General features: G+C 44.0%; 2 protein-coding genes across 3 annotated transcripts in view; both read right to left on the bottom strand.

Annotated features, from left to right (window-relative positions):
• The window catches only part of HECA (hdc homolog, cell cycle regulator), a 51,239-nt gene extending 37,227 nt beyond the window's left edge, over positions 1-14,012 (bottom strand). The window contains exon 1 of one of the 2 annotated variants that reach the window (XM_047101714.1): positions 13,594-14,012. In XM_047101714.1, the coding sequence (XP_046957670.1) occupies positions 13,594-13,864 (271 nt within the window). In that variant the 5' untranslated portion in view covers positions 13,865-14,012. The remainder of the gene's footprint in view (positions 1-13,593) is intronic. The other variant, XM_047101716.1, reaches the window with a different exon arrangement.
• On the bottom strand, positions 312-926 carry LOC124528233 (60S ribosomal protein L11). Its single transcript, XM_047101718.1, has one exon. The coding sequence runs from the start codon at positions 897-899 to the stop codon at positions 363-365; it is 537 nt and encodes a 178-aa protein (XP_046957674.1). The 5' UTR covers positions 900-926; the 3' UTR covers positions 312-362.
• Positions 14,013-20,695: the final 6,683 nt, after the last annotated feature.

The following is a 20,695-nucleotide window of genomic DNA, read 5'->3' on the forward strand; positions in this document are numbered from 1 at the left end:
AGATCCCCATGAATGGAAAATGTATGAGCTAAGTGCTTCCTTGGTCAAGTGCTTTGTTTCACAGATTTAATTTCAGTTCAAGTACCCAAATGATAAGCATAAGGCATTTTAAAAGTAATATAAACAGCCCTATTGCTTCCTTGATGTTTTTATACTGAGTTTAAGTCCTCTACTTAAAAACTTGTTCATTATTTATGCACATGTACGTGCGTCCAATATCACATAGGATCACACTGTGGCACTGGGGTCAGGCACATCTCTCTAACCCAAACACGCCTTTTCTTTTTTTTTTTTTTTTTTTTTTTTTTTTTTTTACATTTCACTGAAAAGTTTTTATTGGCCTTTTGGATAGAAACGGGAATTTATTTGCCAGGAAGGATGATCCCATCATACTTCTGTTGGAACCAGCGCATGGCCTCCTCTTTGCTGATTCTGTGTTTGGCCCCAATGCAGCCTGTCCTGCGCTTCTTGTCTGCGATGCTGAAACCTGGCCTACCCAGCACCACATAGAAGTCCAGGCCATAGATACCAATGCTTGGGTCATATTTGATCCCCAGATCGATGTGCTCCTGGATCCCAAAACCAAAGTTTCCAGTATCGGAGAAGTTATTTTTTCTTAACTCATACTCTCGCACCTTTAGACCTTTCTCCAGGATTTCTTCTGCCTTGGCCCCACGGACCGTGCAGTGGACAGCAATCTTTTCATTTCTCCTGATACCAAAGGATCTAACGGTGTATCTAGCTTTGGAGAACACAGGGGTCTGGCCTGTGAGCTGCTCCAGCACCTTGGCTGCCCTGGTCAGTCTGTCTCCACTCTCCCCCACACAGATGTTGAGGCAGAGCTTGCGGATGCGAAGTTCCCGCATGGGGTTCTCCTTTTCACCTTGATCCTGCGCCATGGTAGAGGACAGGAAGAGCCACGCCTTTTCGGCAGAAAGGGAAAGAGGCCATCTCTGGAGCTTAGTGTCCTCATCCTCAAAAGCAGACTCGTGACTGCTGGGTGTTGAGCCTGGCTCCCAGAAAGCACTCAATAAAGGGCAGTTGTGGTGTCATCGTTGTTCCTATACCTAGAAGCGGCTGCTTCTCCTTTCTGTGGATTTTATGGGTTCTGCAGCCCCAACACACCTACCACCCAAGGAATCTCACCTAACTTGCTCTGTACTGCAAGACATCATCTGCACATCTACAACTAAATGCCTTATATAGTGGAACTGTATCATTACAGAGCTAACAGTACTGCAATACGTAAGCACTGCCCGATAAAAAGAGATCCGAGGGGTTGGAAACCATTTGGAATAGTTCTTGGAGCTGGCCCGTACATTAGATGCATGCATTTCTGTCTCTCCCACAAAAGACACTTCCCGTTTCCCAACGCCAGCCTCCCTCCGTGGCTTCTGGCAGCAGCACTGGGCCTGTTTAGTAACAACCATCTCAAACCATCTTAGGCTCAGCCTCTCAGATTACCAACTGCACATGCTGCCAATCAAAAATAGTCAGAACTTGATTCTGTACATTCCCCAGTCTGCATTTCTACCCAGACCCCGAGCTTTGTCAGGCATGTGTAACAAATAATGTGTCGCTTTAATAAGAAGTTGTAACATAATAGAGTTCCACTAAATATTATACTGAAATGATCACATTTAAGAGTGCTCATTTAGAAATCTAAAATAGAGTTTGTGATTCAGTTTCAGTATTAGCGTCAAAAGACTCGCCTGAGGTACTTTTATAACTTGAAAGGACGTGATCTGAAGTATCAAACTTATACTCATCTCTAGGGAAAAACATACATTTTAAGTTTGGCAAACAGCTCCCTTACTATGAACAATCTGATACCCTGCTAACCTTTGCCTAAACTTATCCTTTTTATCAGTTTTATAAAGGCATATGCCTTAATACCATCTATTTCTAATAAATTTCTAACAAAATAAAACATAGAAACCCTGAATTATGACACTGTCTTTCGCTATCAGACTACCTACAATTGCTATTACGGGGGGTAATGTGCTCTGAACTGCAAAATATTTTGAAGAGATCCAGAATGTGCCACTGTGGCCTAAAAACTGCTTTCAGCTGCAAGCATTTGAGTTCCTGAAATCGCTTATCTGCCTAAAAGCAGAGCCTCTCAAAGAACTCAATCGACTTATGTCCCCTCCCTAGGAGCAATCAGGGAAGACTGACTCTTATCACCAGAGAGATGTCTCCACACCACACCTAAGCAGACATTGTCACAAAACTATCACATCGCCCATCTATTCTCTAAGGGCCCATTTATCTTTCCAGAAAGTTATTTGTTTTTCTATAGGTGCTCTTTTTCTCTTCCCTTCTCTCATTTGTTTTCCCATGAATGTCCTTCTCCCCTCCCCTTCACCAATGAAGATGGTATATAAGCCACAAATTCTAACCCCCAATTTTGAGTGGCATATTTTCCTGTGATTAAATCTGCCTTTTCTCTTGTTTATGTATCTTTTGTCATCTTAATTTGCAGGCCCCAATTATTACACCTAAGATGGAGGAAATGCTTTTCCTACTCACAATTTAAATCTACAAAATACAGGGGCGCCTGGGTGGCTCAGTCGGTTAAGCGGCCGACTTCAGCTCAGGTCATGATCTCACGGTCCATGAGTTCAAGTCCCGTGTCAGGCTCTGTGTTGACAGCTCAGAGCCTGGAGCCTGTTTCAGATTCTGTGTCTCCCTCTCTCTGACCCTCCCCAATTCATGCTCTGTCTCTCTCTGTCTCAAAAATAAATAAACGTTAAAAAAAAATTTTTTTTAATAAATAAATCTACAAAATACATCCTGTAAGTGCATGAGAATCATGCTAACTTTCTTATTAATTGCAGTCAAAAGCAATTATATAATTAACATTTAACACTTCCTCTTTAAGTCTTCCTGTTTTCTCGCTTTTCTTTAAACTTCCTATTAATCTTTGTTTCTAACTCTTAGATTGTTTTCAAGTATTATTCTCGTAAGTATAATTTGGCAGAAATAAAGTTTCCCTTTTCTACTTCTGACAAATCAGAACGTATAATAATTGAGCATTAGAAACACTACTCTTAAAAAAAAAAGAAAAAAAAACTACTCTTTGCCATTTGATAAAAACCTCTCCAGTACAATCAAACTAAAACATCCTGTTGATTAAATAAAGCAAGTTGCTATCTCACCAACCACTGAGAACTGGAAGCTTTCTGAAATATACAGAATTAAGGCACCCGCACACATACACGTACACACACGTACACACACACACACGTACGTACATACACACACACACACACACACGCGCGCGCGCGCGCGCAGGGTTACTTTGTGCAAAACAATGAAAGCCAACCACAACCAGAGGTTGTTTTAAAACTGATCCAATGATGATAAAAATAAAATGACAAACCAAGAAAATTAGTCTAACCTGGCTCTGAGATACACACTTTTCACCAAGGTATGAAAAACAGACAACTCTCCCTGCAGGGAAAAACCCTTTCTGCTCCGATGGCCACAACCACTCCCTTGGCAGTCAGTTGTTTCTCTTAAATTAACCTCAATTAGCTAACCTTGCATGGCTCAGAAAGCACCTGGATGCTGGTGCCCACAATGAAGACTCTCCACACAGCAGCCTTGGGTACCATAACACCATCACCCGTGTGCCCACTGCTTTACTAAAAAGCCACAACCAAGGGTCCATGGCAAGTTGGGCCAACAATCCTTGACCAGCCGTATCAAAAGAAAAATTGCTGGGGTGTCCGGGTGATTCAGTTGGTCGAGTGTCCAACTCTTGAATTCGGCTCAGGTCATGAGCTCATGGTTCGTGGGTTCAAGCCCCACGTAGGGCTCTGTGCTGACCATGCGGAGCCTGCTTGGGATTCTCTCTCTCTCAAAAATAATAAACATTTAAAAAATTTTTAAATAAGAAAAATTGCTAAAATAGCATTCTGCTGAAATTACAACTGAATAGGGATAGGTTTAGTAGTAGGCAGGGATAGATAAGGGAGCCGTGACCACATGCTTCAAGACTCCCTGTAGAGGCCCTGGGCCCTCCTGGGCCCTCCTACTCCTCAGAGTGGCCACCAGCATCCCCCACCCCCACCCCCGCCCCTTCCACAGATTCAAGTGGGAGGCTATATAGCTGCAGGTGGGTTGGGGGTAAAGAAAGGACAAACACATTACAGACCTGCCCATGCTAGGTGCCATGAATAGATTCTCACAAACTGTTATCCAGTTCCTGATAAGGTCCCAATAAAAAGTCGGAGACAAAAATCTTTGGCGGAAACCCAGTTGGGACTCCTCTCACTCCCTCTCACTCTCTGAGAACTTTGTACTTTTGCTCAATAAACTCTATCACCGTGCTCGCTCTCTGCTGTATGAGATTCATTCTTCGACTCCATAAGACAAGGAAGGACCAGCGTCTCTCCCACCCAGCTATAACACAACTTTACAAGCCTGTCAACAACCTACGATGACAAACCAAGCTACTCCCTTGTGCGGGTTCAACTGACCATGTGCCTACTTACAAACCTCAGGGATGGTCCTCCACTGGCTACAAAACATCCAGATTTAACCATCTGGCCCCATTCCCTTTCCAGCTTCCTGTCCTACTACCACACCTCAAACCAGTCACAAACTCCTGGCAGCAATCTTTCCCATCTCCCTCTGCTTGAAACATCTTTCCTCTGCTTTCAGAACTACATGCTTCTCTTCCTCCAAGACTTGGTTCAAATGTCCCCTCCTCCAGGAAATAAATCATTTTCTCCACTGGGCATCCACAGCACATTATCATGCTCCTAGTGTTTACAGGTCTCTGTCCCAGCTTCACCATTAGCCTGTAGGGATGTAGAATCTGATGTCTTCAACTACAATTCAACATTAAACTTCCAGTCATAGAAGAGACAACAGGCACATAATAAATGTTGAGGAAATGGCCGAGTGCACAGATGAACAAAACCAACGAGCAAACAAATGAACACACCAACTAATGAACCTTCTAGTTGTGGCCTGGAGAGAGGAGACATTAATATTAATATGTCAGTAACATTAAGCCCTGGCTAATCCCCAAAGGACACCCTGAGCTCCTTACCTCCTTTCAGCTACTCTTAAACCCCACACATGTTCATTTCACTTCTCTGTATCTTCAAATACAATCCGCATCCTTAATCCACATTTTTACCACCTCAGAAGCTCCAGCTCTCTGTTTCACAGTTGCCCTTGTGTAGTCCATGTAATAACCAACTTGCACTTGTTTCTATAAAGGCTCCCAAACAGACCATAAACCCTTTGGGCACAATTCTTTTGTCCTTGCAATCCCAGGGCCTCACATTGTCCTTGTAATCCCAGAGCCTAACACAGTGCCTGACAAATAGTACTCAATACATGAGACAAATAAATAAATGAAGAAAGGAAGATGTAACCATATTCACATCTTGCTTGTTACTTTTTTTTCCTGTTTTGCTAAATCACCTGATTTTTCCACGTAAACTATAATAATCAGAAAGAGAAGATGAGGGAAGAAAATATCATTTATAATCAAATCAGTACTTGAATAAAAACCTGTATCATACAAGTCTTTTGCTATATTAACATTCACAGACACTTCACCACCATCTTATTGTCTCTCAGTGTCTGTTCTCAATGCATAATAGTTTTGTTTTTTTTTTCTTAGAGAGACAGCGCATAAGCAGGGGAGAGTGGCAGAGAGAAAGGGACAGAGACAGAGAGAGAATCTTAAGCAGGCTCCACGCTCAGCACAGAGCCCAACAGAGGGGGCTGGATCCTGGGATCACGACCCGAGCTGAAATCAAGAGTCAGACGCTCAACCGACTGAGCCACCCAGGTGCCCCTCAATGCATAATAGTTTAAAAAGCTTTCTAACTGAATAAAGTTGGACAAATCACAAAACATATAACGCTATTACTGCCAGTACCCATATCAGCCAGGCTCTGAGCCAAGATCTTTAATGCACTGTTTTTCTTAATCTTTATAAACACTCCAAAAGGTTGCATTTGGAAAATGGGAGTCTGAGAAAGGTTAGATCGCAAAGTCACTTAGCTGGTCAACTGGACCACCTACACTTGCACCCAGGTCTGTTCAGACCACATGCTTTTTGACTAAAATTTTAAAAATTCTAGGCCTGGGGCACCTGGGTGGCTCAGTGGGTTACACATCTGACTCTTGATTTCGGCTAAGGTCACGATCTCACGGTTTGTGAGTTTGAGCCCCACGCCGCCCCCCCAACCAGGCTCCATGCTGGTGGTACAGAGGCTGCTTGGGATTCTCTCTCCCTCTCTCTCTCTGCCCCTCCCATGCTCTCTATCTCTCTCTCAAAATAAATAAACTGTGAGTGAATGAATGAATGAATGAATGAATGAAATTCTAGGCCTTATTTCTTAAAATTAGAATAAATGATGCAGACAGAATTTCAAAAGCCTATGCCTTCATCTTCACTATTACCAACTGCTCAAGTATCATTCACCATTATTAGATATCTTGCTGAATCCTTGTTAGCCACCAAACCACTAAAGAGCACAGAAGTCCCCAACCGAAACATATGCAGCCTTGGAAAGTCCCCTTAAGTGTGACAGCATCTGCTCCAGGCTCTTGATCCTACCGGGGCCCTCTTACTGCTGAGAATTAAGCAGCAATTCTCCAGCATGCCATTAAAACTACAAGAACTCAGGACGGTGAGGCTGTGGGGGAAGGGCACTCTGACCAGAGCAGGGTCAAATTCCCACAACTTTTCTATAGGACAATCTGTCAGCATACGTTAATGTAAATATTTTTTAAAAAAGCCTATCATTTGACACAGTAAGTCCACAGGGAAGAATGTATCCTAAGTAACTGGATAACACCCACAGATGTATAAATAAAAACCTAAAGGTCAAACAATAGTAGAATGATCAAATTATCCAAGGTACGGACACATGATGGCATATTATACAGTCACTGAAACATTAAAATGGTGATGAACCTGTGTATTTACTACTCTGCTAAATTTCCACAAAATACTGCCTCTGTAAAAAGCTGGTTACAAAATAGATTATCCTCTTTTTTAAAAAATTATACATGTACTTTTGAAAATCTATAAGAGAAAATATTAAAAGCATACAAGTACAATGGTGATCTAAGTGGTAAGATTATGTGTTTGAATAGAAAGTCAAAGAGCTTCGCCCAGCTTTATTTTTTTTAAGTTTATTTATTTGAGGGAGAGAGAAAGAAAGATTGAGCAGGTAAGGGAGGGGCAGGAAGAAGGAGAGAGAGAGAATCCCAAGCAGGCTCCACGCTGTCCACACAAAGCCCAATGCAGGGCTCAATCCCACGAACTGAACCATGAGATCACCTGAGCCAATACCAAAAGTCAGACACTTAACCAACTGAGCCACCCAGGCACCCATCTGCAGTGGCCATTTTATTCTCTTTCCACAGTGGCCATTTTATTACTGATAAAATAACGAAATAGCAAAATATTTTTAATTAAATCTATCCCTTAAAAATGCCAAAGAGCTCGTGATCAAAATCAATCAGATTTTTTTTTTCCCCTAGAGTTTTCCTTTTGATGCCTTCAAGTTTTTTTTTAAATTGTTCATAGATAAGCGTGGAGTAAATTCAGAGGAGGATTAAGCTGCAAGAGACTTCCCAGTTTTATCTCCTGTTTTTCAATTCTTTACAGAATGATACATATTCTTGGACTTGGATTACATGATACATATTCTTGGACTTGGATGACACTGAAGGTTCAGTTTTTAGAATTCAAGCTCAGGTCCTTTCAGAAGTAAATAAAGAAAAGATGGTACCCAAAACCTCCATTAACTGATCACAGTACTCACGGTGCCTGGGGTGGCTCAGTCATTAAACGTCAGACTTCACCTCAGGTCATGATCTCACAGTTTGTGAGTTCTGTGAGTTCCAGCCCTGCATTGGGCTCTGTGCTGACAGCTCAGAGCCTGGAGCCTGCTTCAGAATGTGTGTCTTCCTCTCTCTGCCCTCCCTCCCTTGCTCACACTCTGTCTCTCTTTCTTTCTCTCTCTCAAAAATAAGTAAACATTAAAAAAAATTTTTTTTAAAGTTCTTACTATAATATACAAAGTGCACAAGATGAATCTTTGATGGATGAGGCAATATTTTCTATCAATCCCCATTACAAAGGTGGATCTCAAAAGACAAGATCCAAAAGTAGCAGATTTTTTTTCATTTTTATTCGCTTTTGAGAGACAGAGCATGTGCACAAGGGGGGAAGGGGCAAAGACAGAGGGAGACACAGAATTGGAGGCAGGCACCAGGCTCTGAGCTGTCAGCACAGAATCCGACGCAGGGCTCAAACTCATGAACTGTGAGATCACGACGTGAGCCAAAGTCAAACCCTTAACTGACTGAGCCACCCGGATGCCCCAAGTAGTAGGTGTTTTTAAACACCTGACAAAATTAACTTCTAAATAAGAAAATGTCTTCCAAGATGATAATCGTACCCTACATACCTTAGGCCTGCAATAAATATTTCTTGATTTGAAAATAAACAGGGGGCGCTTGGGTGGCTCGGTCGGTTAAGCGTCTGACTTCGGCTCAGGTCATGATCTCACAGTTTGTGAGCTCGAGCCCCGCGTCGGGCTCTGTGCTGACAGCTCAGAGCCTGGAGACTGTTTCAGATTCTGTGTCTCCCTCTCTCTCTGCCCCTCCCCTGTTCATGCTCTCTCTCTGTCTCAAAAATAAATAAACATGAAAAGGAAAGGAAAGGAAAGGAAAGGAAAGGAAAGGAAAGGAAAGGAAAGGAAAGGAAAGGAAAGAAAAGAAACAGCAAACACTCTTCATTTTTCTTCTGATGAATACAATTTAAATATAGTAAAAATTCAAATAAACACCTAAAAAGAGAAACTACTTATAATAAACTACAAGCCTGAAGTTATACAAAATGTGTTCACTGACCTAAGTATGCAGAAAAACACAAATCTTGTTTATAGGGAACAGGTAGAGTTCCAAAAACCCACTTGTAAAGATGTATGAAATTCAGGGCACATTTCCCGCCAAAACCCTGTTACACTGGTAGTGAATTCCCGGCCTGATCCGTAAAGGGTAGTGAGAACTATTTATCCCATGCCTGTGTTTTACGTGGATAGCACTAGTGGTGTATGGGAAGAAACAGGTAATGCTAGAGGAATAAAAAGGGCTCTTCGTCACTCGTCACTCGGAGCAGAAGGCTCTCAGCTGAGTGCCTCTCCAGAGAGGCTCTCCAGCCAAGAGATAGATGCCACTCCCCAGGTCATACTGTCTCTTTCAGGAGACAGTCCAAGTCCTAAAGACCAGTCAGTGGAGGAAGCGGAGTTTAAAGGCCCTGCCCCCGTGCCTCAAGGTAAGATAACTCTGCAGGGCATCCCAGCTCCAGAGTTCCCTGTTGTAACTGCAGGGCAGTTCAACTCCTTGCTTTACTCAATCCTGCTTCCCTCGCTGCCCAGCTAGAGCATTCCCAGTAAAACTCCTACACATAAAATCTGTTTCAAAGACTGTTTCCAGAATCTAAGGCAAATAACTAACAGTAAGCTCGCATTATAAGTCAAGCACTGTGCGTATACATACTTATACAGTATATAAGTTATATGTATGTAATATATGTGATCTTGCGGTATTATGTATGGGTAGGTACTACAATCCCATTTTAAATAAGCAGAAACTGAGTCTCGGAGACGTCAAATGACTTGCCCAAGATTCTATCTATGCCTTCCAAATGCACAGCCAATCAATATGGAAACAAACTCTCGTATACTTATACTGTAAGTGTTGCTGAATGGAATGGATTAAGGCAGATTCAGCTACCCAGAGGTTCTGGTGGCAGTCAGGAATGAGTGGCGTGGTGACCCATGGTCATACATAAAACAGGAATTAATAAAAGGACTTGGGATCCAGGCCCATTGAAAACTACATACTATGATCAAGGGTCCATATATTTTAGGCCCTCAGCAAAAAAGCAGTGGCCTAATGGAACCAGAATTCCAAAATGAAACTACATCGTAATAATCTACCGCATGATTCCTAGACCCTAAAAATAATGATTGGCAAACCTAGTCCACCTACAATCAAAATGCTACAATATGTACACCGATGTTTACTATGTAGGAGGAGCATGGCATTTCATCTTTTACTCCAATTCCTGCAAGAAGCTTCCTAAGCCAGTATCTAGAAATGCACTAATAAACTTATGAGGGGTACGAAGTCTTTACAATTAATACTCGTCTTACCCAAGACGCACAACTGCACCCAGTGCAACTTCTTCCCCTAAAACCATTCCATAGCTTCCCGAGCTTTCCCTGACAGTCTTCTTTTATACATTAAGCAGCTATTTACACGTACTGACAAAGAGTGAACAACTAAGAACTAGTATTACCATGCCCTGGTGGCCATTCCTGACCAAGAATCACAAGACACAAAACAATTCTATCAACTCCAAACAAGTACAAACGACAACTACTGTTAACTTCATTAAATTTGCGTTTGCATTTGTAGATCACAACTGACTTGAGCAATGAGAACACACTGTTTAAAAGTTTAAGAGAATTCAGATTCAGCACATCCTCAAAATAATCACTTAATTTGTAATATTCATAACTGCAAAATCTAATGTCACAAGTTAAAAAAATCAAAATATACTTAGAAATACTATAATAGTGCAATCAATGTCATTCTAAAATTCAAAAATAATTGGGCCTTAGCAGCTGATTCTTGAGAGTTTGCATATCTGTTGCCCCTTCCTTTAAAACTCACCAATGCCACTTCTCCTACCCCAACATTAGAAAGCATAGCTTTAAATGGCAAACACACACACACACACGCATATTTGTAATTTCCTTATTTATCAATTTTGCACACAAGAGGCCTTAGCACCCATGTTCAGTTACCAACTGCAGTGACAAGTTCTTCAAATTGAAATGGATCACGGAGACTTCACACCATGGCACAACCAAATATGGAATCCTAAAATACAGCTTGCTGATCAAAGTCTGTATCTTCTCTAACCCTGACAATGGCAATGTTTGGCCCAGTTCTTACCTTTTTCTCCATTCACCTCATAAAACAAGTTCCAAATCAGAAATACACAGTTCCACACAGATAGACACAGAACTGCTAAATATACCTGAGTTTGACACTGCAGAGGAGAGTAATAATAGTGACACCATAACCAGCTTCAAGTTTACAGAGGAGGAGGTATCACCAGCCTAAGAAAAAGTATTTCCTCGCACGGCTGTAAAGTGGTTTAATCTTTTGGAGAAAAAGATAAACAGCTGGGAATGCAAGCTGGTGCAGCCACTCTGGAAAACAGTATGCAGGTTCCTCAAAAAACTAAAAATGGAACTACCCTACGACCCAGCAAATGCACTACTAGGTATTTATCCAAGGGATACAGGTGTGCTATTTCGAAGGGACACATGCACCCCCATGTTTATAGCAGCACTATCAACAATAGCCAAAGTATGGAAAGAGCCCAAATGTCCATCGATGGATGAATGGATAAAGAAGATGTGGTATATATATACAATGGAGTATTACTCGGCAATCAAAAAGAATGAAATCTTGCCATTTGCAACTATGTGGATGGAACTGGAGGGTATTATGCTAAGTGGAATTAGTCTGTCAGAGAAAGACAAAAATCATATGACTTCACTCATATGAGGACTTTAAGAGACAAAACAGATGAATATAAGGGAAGGGAGGCAAAAATAATATAAAATCAGGGAGGGGGACAAAACATAAGACACTCTGAAATATGGAGAACAAACAGAGGATTAGTGGAGGGGTTGTGGGAGGGGGGATGGGCTAAATGGGTAAGGGGCACTAAGGAATCTACTCCTGAAATCACTGTTGCACTATATGATAACTAATTTGGATGTAAATTAAAAAACAATAAAATTAAAAAAAAAAATAAGTAAACAGCCATCGTGAAGCTTCATACAGACAAAAAATAAAAAGGTACACCAGAACTGGAATGCGAGCTCCATGAGGACTAGGATGTCCTCTCTTGATTACCACTGTACCCTTTCATACTTACCACAGTACTTGTAACACTGTGTTTAATATTTTTTGAAGGAATGAATGATAGCTATCATCACTCATTGATCACTTTTCTTAAACTTTACTAAGCATGTTAAAAGCTTAACAAGCCTTTAAAAGAAGAACTGCAAACCGGCGAAGAAAGTAACACTCTGAGCCTCAGAATAACTCTATGGGGGGGGCAATGGAATATATACAATTTTTTTTTTCAATTTTACAGGTGAGGAAATCAAGTGTCAGAAAGACTGACCTTCCCAATAAGACAGAGCTCTAAAAGGCTAAACCACCAGTCTGTCTTCCTTCCCCTATGCCACATCAATACCAAAATGAAGTTCAGAGCTAGGAAAACAAAAGAACATGGATGGAGAAGACAGTCTGGCCAAAAACTGTATTATCAAACATTCAAAACTAGGCTGTCTGTTCCTGGAAAAAAAGAAAACTTTCCTACATCACTATTGCGGAGATACAGCCAATGGGGCCTATGGTTCTGTTCTTAATTGGCTACACTTCAATCTCCTACGTTCAGAGCACTGTGGGGCTCTTCTGAGTGCAGGTGCCTCTTTAAAAAAAGTGACTGATCTGCATGAAGAATGGCTTCAAAAGCTGAAAAGCTACAAGTTAAAAGTCAGAAATAAAGCTCCTAATATCCCTTCGTTAAAATATACCTCTATTCCCTTCCCTGAAAAACTGCCTGACCAGAGGAATTCAAAGAACTGTCCAAGTAAGAAAAAAGTGTTTGGCCGGCACCCGATAACGAAAATCGTGTCTCTCTAGTGCCAACGTCAATCTGTCACATCTTCAGTATTCCCTTAGTGCCCTTCAAAAGGTGCATTAAGGTACTGCCTAAGATTAGCAGGCTTCCTTCTAAAACTGTGAAACAGAATCATACAGACGATGATTTTTTTTTTTTTAACTCCGGTCTGAGAACGGAAGTCAAGTTCAGATTCTCTTCCTTCCTCAAGCGAGTAAGAGAATTAAAGAGCGCGCGCGCGCACAAGCACGCACACACACACGCCCTATAGTAAAAATGTCTCGGGGCCTCTTCACCTGTGGCAGTCGCCGCAGCAAGCCTCGATTTGCTGGGATTTGAGGCTCTTCCCCACGCGGGGAAAAGGCGGGTGGGTGAGGGGGGCACAGGGGAGAATGAACTGGTGCCTAAGTTTCCAAGCGGATCATTCTTTTCAACTTGGGCAGCTCTTTCCTCCCCCCACCCCCCAACCCGCCGCTCCCCCACGGGCCGCAGCACACAGTCGGCTCCGCCAGAACCGGCAGGGCCCGAGGGGAGCACTGCCGCCGCCGCCACCGCCGAGCCCCGGGGCACCCCCTCGGCGTCGGAGGCGCAGGCGGCCCCGGGTTCTCGGCCCGGGAGCGGCGCAGACCCCGGGCACGGGCCGCAGATCAGTCGTCGCCGCCGGGCGTGGGGACCGGGAAGGGACAGCCGCCGCGGGGCGGAGGGGCGGGGTGAGCACTTCCTGACTCTCGCATTGTCCACGCACCGCCCGCGCCGCCCCGGGCCCCGCCACCGCGCCTTCCCCGTCGGGGAGGAAGTTGGCGTTCGCCCCGCTAGCCCCGTCTTACCGTTCTTGGCGTCGCCCGCGGCAGCAGCCCCCGAGGCGGCCGCGGCGTTGGCGGCGCCAGTCCCCGCGCCTCCGGTGCCCGCCGCGCCCCCGGTGCCCGGCGCGCCCGCCGCCACCGCTCCGCAGCCGGCCGCCGCCGCCAGGCCCCCCCCGGCCGCCGCGCCCGCCGCGCCCGCCGCTGCCAGGGCCCCGGCTCCATTTTCCTGCTCGTCCCCGCTGCTGTTGGCGCGCTTGTTTTTGCGGCCGCCTTTGCTGTTTTTGGGGTTGGGCATCTCGCGAGCGTCCAGGTGCCCGGCGTCAAGGAAGGCGGCTCCCCGCCGCACGGCCGCTCCCGGCCCGCGCGGCGCCGGCTCCGGGAGGAAGAGAATGGAGGGCGCGGGCCGGCGGCTCCTTCGGCGCCCGTCTAGCCGCGCGGCCCGCGCCGCGCCATCCCGGCCGCCGCGCCCTCCCCGGCTTCCTGGAGCCGGCGCGCGGCCACCCGAGGCTCGCAGCCGCGCGAGCGCGGCGGGCTCGGGACCCGAGCGAGACGCTCCCGAGCCGGAGGGAAAAGGCGGGTCTCCGGCTTGTTTTGATTCGGCTTCGCTGACACGCTCTGGCCCCGCCCCCGCCCGTGACGACACTGGGGATTCGGCCTGGCCGCGCCCACCAGGTGACCTCAAGGCGGACCGGCCCGCCCGCGTGACGTCACGCCCCGCGCGAGCCAGCCACGTTCGAGTGACGTCATTCTGGCGCCCTCACCGCGGGCCTGCGAAGCTATTGGCCGTGCGCGAAGCCACCTTCCTGAAGTGGCCTCCTACACCAATCCGGTGGCATCTGGCGTAGTTATTCGGTGGCCTCCCGACCTTCATGTAATTGAGGCTTAGAACAATATGGTCCTGAAAAATAGGCGGCTGACTAGAAGAAGGGAAAACAAAGGATTTTGGACTAATAATCCATCAAAAGACCTTACCCTTCAAGAACAGTTTTAGGGTCAGTAATTACAGAAATAGGATCGAGGTCCCAGACAATGGGGATGAACAGCAGGGTCCCTGAATGAGAAGCCGGCACAGTGTAGTGGTGAAAGTAATTCATACAAACAGGACCCACCATCCAGGGATAAAACTAGATGTTGCCTGTGACCACTAGGCAGGACCTGCTTGGGAGGAAACCCAATCCCTGTGGGCTGAGCTGTCCCAAAAGAGAGATAGCTGCGTTGGAAGCCGGCTAAGATTAAAACGTGACGCCTCTGAAGAGAGGCAGTGACCTGAGAGCAGGAGACCCCTGGGAAGAGTTCTACATGGTTTCTCTTTTCTGCAACTTTATTCCGCCTTTTCACAGACCAGCTCCTTCCCATATCTCAGGTTCCAGATCAAAGACACTTCCTTCAGGATGTTATAGTAGAGCTCCTACCTGCCTTCCGGGAGGAGCTGTGAGAAGTATCACTGATAATTTTTCTCATCCATCTCTCATTTTGTTGACGACGTATACGTTTACTTGTTTCCTAGCTATCTCCTTCTCATTCTCGGGAAAGCTCCACAGGTAGTAGGTTTTATCCGTCTTGGGCACCTCAGGGAGCAGCTAGCATATATTTGTTGAATGTATAAATTAGGTTATTTTCCCCACGATCTATGGAAGAAAACTATTTTAGTTGACAATTTACAGTTTTCCCCTCCTCTAGTGTAAACTTTAATTAACCCAGCTCTTCAGTAAAGGCTCAGTGGCTGTGTTATAAAGCATAAAGGGACAGACAGGGATGTGCAGAGAAGAGAACTCTCCCTCTCAGGCTCACCTAATGGAGAGATTCTGACTGGGAGCTCCCAGGTTCTTAGGAGAGTCCATAGCAGAGCTTGGAGCTATAGGGAGGAGCACTGGATACTCAGGGGTAATTGCTGGTTGGACTTTTCAGTAGGAAAATGATGAACCTTTTAATTCCCCAATACATATGGATAGTTACATTAGATAAATAAATATTTTGTGCCTATATTTTCACATCTATTTCTCCCCCACCCTGACATCTTCTAAGCACTAGAGGAACAGAAATTGAGTCTATCTTTCTAGCTAACTCGGCAGAGTCTAGCAAAAAACCTGACCCACAGTAAGTGGTGAAGAAAATCTGTTGAGTGGAGGTTGCGTAATGCACTTTTCTCTGGCTACATTTTTCTGAACCTTGAAGTCTCAACCTAAACCATCCATTCTCTAGGAAGTCTACTCTGACAGCCCAAAGTGAGATTCGCCCCCAAGTGCTCCCTGTTACCTTCCCTACCAAAACGCCATGCACACACATATTGAAGATGCCTGTTTACTTGTCTCTTGCCTAGGCCCCCACTGGACTACCAGCTATGTGATGGCGGAAACTGTGTCTTAGTTTCTGCCTCACTGAATCCTTGTTGCCTAGCTCAGTGCATGGTATAGAGTAAGTATATGAGAAGTGCATGAATAAATGAATGGACAAATGCTTTGAAGGTATATGAAGCAGGATTTGGTCACCACTTGGCCCCGGGAAGTCAAACAATAACGAAAACTGGAGGAAATGCTGACAGTGTGTAATTAGAGACTTCACAGGGAGAATAGAGGAGCTGGGGATGAAGATAATGAGGTAATGTGGCCTATTCAGATTTAGCTTAATTTCATTACTGAGATCCCTCACTAGAGATGGCTGAGACGTCTCACCTTGCCTTGGGCCTTTCTTTCTTTTTCTTCTTTTTTTTTTTTTTTTTGAGTGGTGAGAATGAAGAGGTTTTGTTTTTTTTTTTTTAACATTTATTTATTATTGAGACACAGAGACAGAGCATGAGCATGGGAGGGGCAGAGAGAGAGGGAGACACAGAATTGGAAGCAGGCTCCAGGCTCTGGGCTGTTAGCACAGAGCCCCACGCAGGGCTCGAACTCACGGACCGCAAGATCATGACCTGAGCCGAAGCCGGACGCTCAACCAACTGAGCCACCCAGGCGCCCCGAGAATGAAGAAATTTTATATTAGAATACCGGAAAATGGAGATAACTATTTTCTTGAATAAGCACATTGCTGTCATGCCATATTGGATCAGAGTAAGTATGCCTGTACCCTGCAGACAGATGTTCATTCCAGCTGCCTCCCACCTCTAGATGAGACTTAAGAATTGGAAGCTTTCCCACAAAAAATGTCATAATTAACTCAAAGCCCACAGCCATCCAACCGGTTGCTTTTCTTATTCATTGTGTGAGCCACCTCCTCCTCATTCAAACTAAAACAAAATCAAAAGGAGGAAGGAGAAGCTGGGCCACTTCTTCCATTCTTAACCATGCTCATCTGTTTTTAGCCTTAGTCAAATTTGATGCAGAGGCAACGGTAAAGGACTCCATTTCCTACTTCCAAACAACATGTGGGATTTCCTTGGAATCCTAGCCCTTTATCTTTCCCTTTTTACATGATTTTTGAAGAAGAGAGAAAGGGAGAAAGCCTGTCCAAAGAGCAAAAGATGGATGGTGGGTGACCCAAAGCCCTCCCCTCAGATGCTTCCAGAAGAAAATGTGAAGAGTTCTAGGAAACCATGGAAGCCTCTATGCTCTGTACATCCACACTTGGCTTCTGTTTAATTTCCATGATCAACCCATGTGTTCTGAAGTAAACTTTCAAAAAAAGTATACCTATACCCAAGGTTTCCTTCCCCCAAACTTTATCACCCACTCCAAACCACATCTTTGCAAAATTGAATAAAACACAGCAACAATCCAGGTCATCAGAGGTAAACAATCGATAGCCTTGAGAAAAGGGACAAGCTAATCTTCAGGACTGGATCAGAATAAATGGTCATTGTTTCAGCGTTCTTGTTCTGTTTGCATTTTTGCTTGACCTGTGTGTCTGTCTTCTGAACTCTTGGGGTCAACTAAGTCCTTTGGGCTAGAATTGGGCTGATCTGCTAAAGTCATTTCAAGTAAATATACCTTGAGCAATGCCTATTATCTCTATGGACAAGGGTTTTTTGTTTTTGTTTTTGTTTTTTTTTTTTCTAGAAATAGCCTCTCCTATGCCCAGAGGTTTACTTTGAGGAATAGTAATAGTTGTGATTACCAAGACTTTTAACAAAATGCAATACTAATGCAAATAATGACATGAATTATTAAATGCCATAGATCTGCTCTCCTATTAAACTGTTCCCAATTATCAATATTAACATTTTTCTCAACTGTGTACCCTCATAATCTGTTTCCAGGCCTTTATTTTGACTTTTATGTTATTTCCATAACCTACAAAAGCAGTCATATAAAAGAATAGAATTATCTCAGTGCCCCCTGAACTTGCTACCTACCACAGCCTCGGTGCCTTCTTTGCTCATACTGTTGTTCCAACTCAGCATCAACACTGTCATGAACCCCAATAACCTAAATAGGACTCTCCTTTCAAGAGACACATCCATAATCTTTCCCGGGACAGACATCCCTGGACTCCTACCATTCAAGACTCGTTTACTTCACACCTCTGTGCGCTCACCACCTGGCTTCCAAACTGTGGCTCATAGTCTCTTTGCACGCTATGAGATCAGTTCGGAGGGTTCCTACCAGCATGTTTTGAAAACTGAAACAGAAGAGAAAATATCAATGCATTGCATATCTATATGCAATATGCATATCTATATGCATATCTATATGCAATATTAAGTGTTGTTTTGTAAAACATACATACTATCTTTGTAAAATTTTGTTTACACGCGCACACACACACACAGAGTCTTGTCGTATAGTCCATTTCTTACTGAGGTGGCAAGCCAAAAAATCTGGAAGCCACTGACTATACCATACCACAAAGTATTGGATTTGTATGAGCTGTCTTTCCATGGTTTTCTCACCTCAGGAAGAGCATTTTCTCCCTCCAAGTATATATTAAATTCTGCAAAGGAAGGCATCATATCTTTTATCTTTTCTACGTCTTCCAATGAAGCTACCATTACAAGTGTTTTTGACTGCATGTTCCATACATATGTAAAAACAAACGAAACTTGCGAGACCTGGGTGGTTCAGTTGGTTGAGCATCAGACTTCCACTCAGGTCATGATCTCACGGTTCATGGGTTCATGCCCCACATCGGAATTCAGCACAAAGAGTGCTTCGGATCCTCTGTTCCCTTCTCTCTACACCTCCTTGCTTGCGCTTTTCCCAAAATAATAAATATTAAAAAAAAATCAAAAACCTGAAATTCTATTGGGGGAGGGGTGGGCACCACAACAACAAACACAGAGGAAACAAATACAAATTAATCAACCGTTAACCTGAAAATTAAAAAAATTTTAAAAGATGGGTAGGCTGCCTTTTGTTTTGTTTTGTTTCCTCTGATTTTGGAGGGGGAATGGTGCCCTCAGATCCCCAGAAGGTAGAGGGGTAACGGAGGCTAAATTGTCAAAGAAGTCTTCACAGGAAAGCATGAAGATTAGTCTTTTAAAAGGGCTTGAAATCAGGAGCAACCTGCTGGCTCAGTTAGAAGAGTGTGCAACTCTTGATCTCAGGGGGTTGAGTTCGAGCCCCACGTTGGGTATAGGCATTACTAAAAATAAACTTTAAAAATAAATAAAAAATAAAAGGAGATGAAAGCAAGAATGAGTACAGAATCTACAGAGGGAAGAGAGGAGGCCGTAGGGACTCTGGTGTTTGTTTGGCCAAGTTGGGAAACTGATCACAATGGACACACAGCTGTTTGTAGTCCAGGCCTTGATAACTGATACAGAAGTTAGAACGCACCATCCTGCTCTCCCTTCCGTGCTTTCTTTTTTCTGATAGTATTTAATTACTATGGCACATATTGTTTACTTTTATTACTGTATGGTATATTTCATTTTTATGTTTATTTACTTTGTGTACTTTCTGTTTTTCCTCTCTGGAATGGAGGTTTCAAGAAAGTGAAGGTTTCTCTGTTGAATCCTCAGCGCCCAAATCAGCACCTAGCACAAAATAAGACTTTAACACATAGTTGTGGAATTAAAGAACATGTAAAAGAACATCTAAAAGAAATAACCCAAACCAGATCTGACCTCAAAAAAAAAAAAAAAAAAAAAGAAAGAAAACAAAACAAAAGAGCCATCTAAGCCCACATTGCTATGCTCTTAGTAGACATAACATCCTTCCCAGCTGGCTAGCATATTTAAACCAAAACTGGGGGCTCTGTTTGAGGCCAGCTTTTATAGCAGGGGGCCATGGCATAGCAATATCTTCCTCAGCAATTGCAATGACCAGGCAACTATCAATTTCTATACCTTGTATTTCTTTTTTTTTTTTTTTTTAATTTTTTTTTTCAACGTTTATTTATTTTTGGGACAGAGAGAGACAGAGCATGAACGGGGGAGGGGCAGAGAGAGAAGGAGACACAGAATCGGAAACAGGCTCCAGGCTCTGAGCCATCAGCCCAGAGCCCGACGCGGGGCTCGAACTCACAGACCGCGAGATCGTGACCTGGCTGAAGTCGGACGCTTAACCGACTGCGCCACCCAGGCGCCCCTATACCTTGTATTTCTGACATCTCCTCTAGACGTAGCACTGAAAATTCAAAGACTTGTATCACCTAGATTTCATCTTCCGGATCCCCTGTGTTTCTTCCCAGTGAAATCAGTATTTTTCTAGGCTGCCATTCTAAAGCACGATTTAACCACGGTGCTTTAGTCCTTCTTTCGGCTGTCTGCAAGGTTTGCCTTAGATAATGCAACACTGGCCTTCTCTAAATGCCTCTTTTAATTCTACACTAGTTATCTATTGCTGCCTAAACAAATTACCCTATGGTCTAGCAGCTCAGAACAGCACACAAGTATTATCTCACAATTTCTGTGTCAGGAATGTAGGCATGGCTTAGCTGGGTCCTCAGGCTCAGGATCTCTCTTAAGACTGCAGTCATGTTGAAACTCAACTGGGGAAGGACCCATTTCTCAACCCCGTCCTGAGGTTGTTGGCAGCATTCAGTTCCTAAGGGTAGCTGGCCAGAGGCCTCCCTCAGTTCCTTATCATATGAGCCTCTGCATAGAGCAGCTGGCTTCATCCAAGTGAGCAAGTGAGGCAGGAAGAGAAGGGCAAGCAAGACAGAAGCCAGTCTTTTTTGTAACCTAATCTCAGAAGCAAAAAGCAAGTCACCCGGTTCGGCCCAAGCTCAACAGGAGGAGATTTTA

Source organism: Lynx rufus, unplaced genomic scaffold (genome assembly GCF_022079265.1).
Source record: "Lynx rufus isolate CCGP_SWC_20201006 ecotype Redwood Valley unplaced genomic scaffold, mLynRuf1.p SCAF_6, whole genome shotgun sequence".
NCBI classification, from domain to species: Eukaryota; Metazoa; Chordata; class Mammalia; order Carnivora; family Felidae; genus Lynx; species Lynx rufus.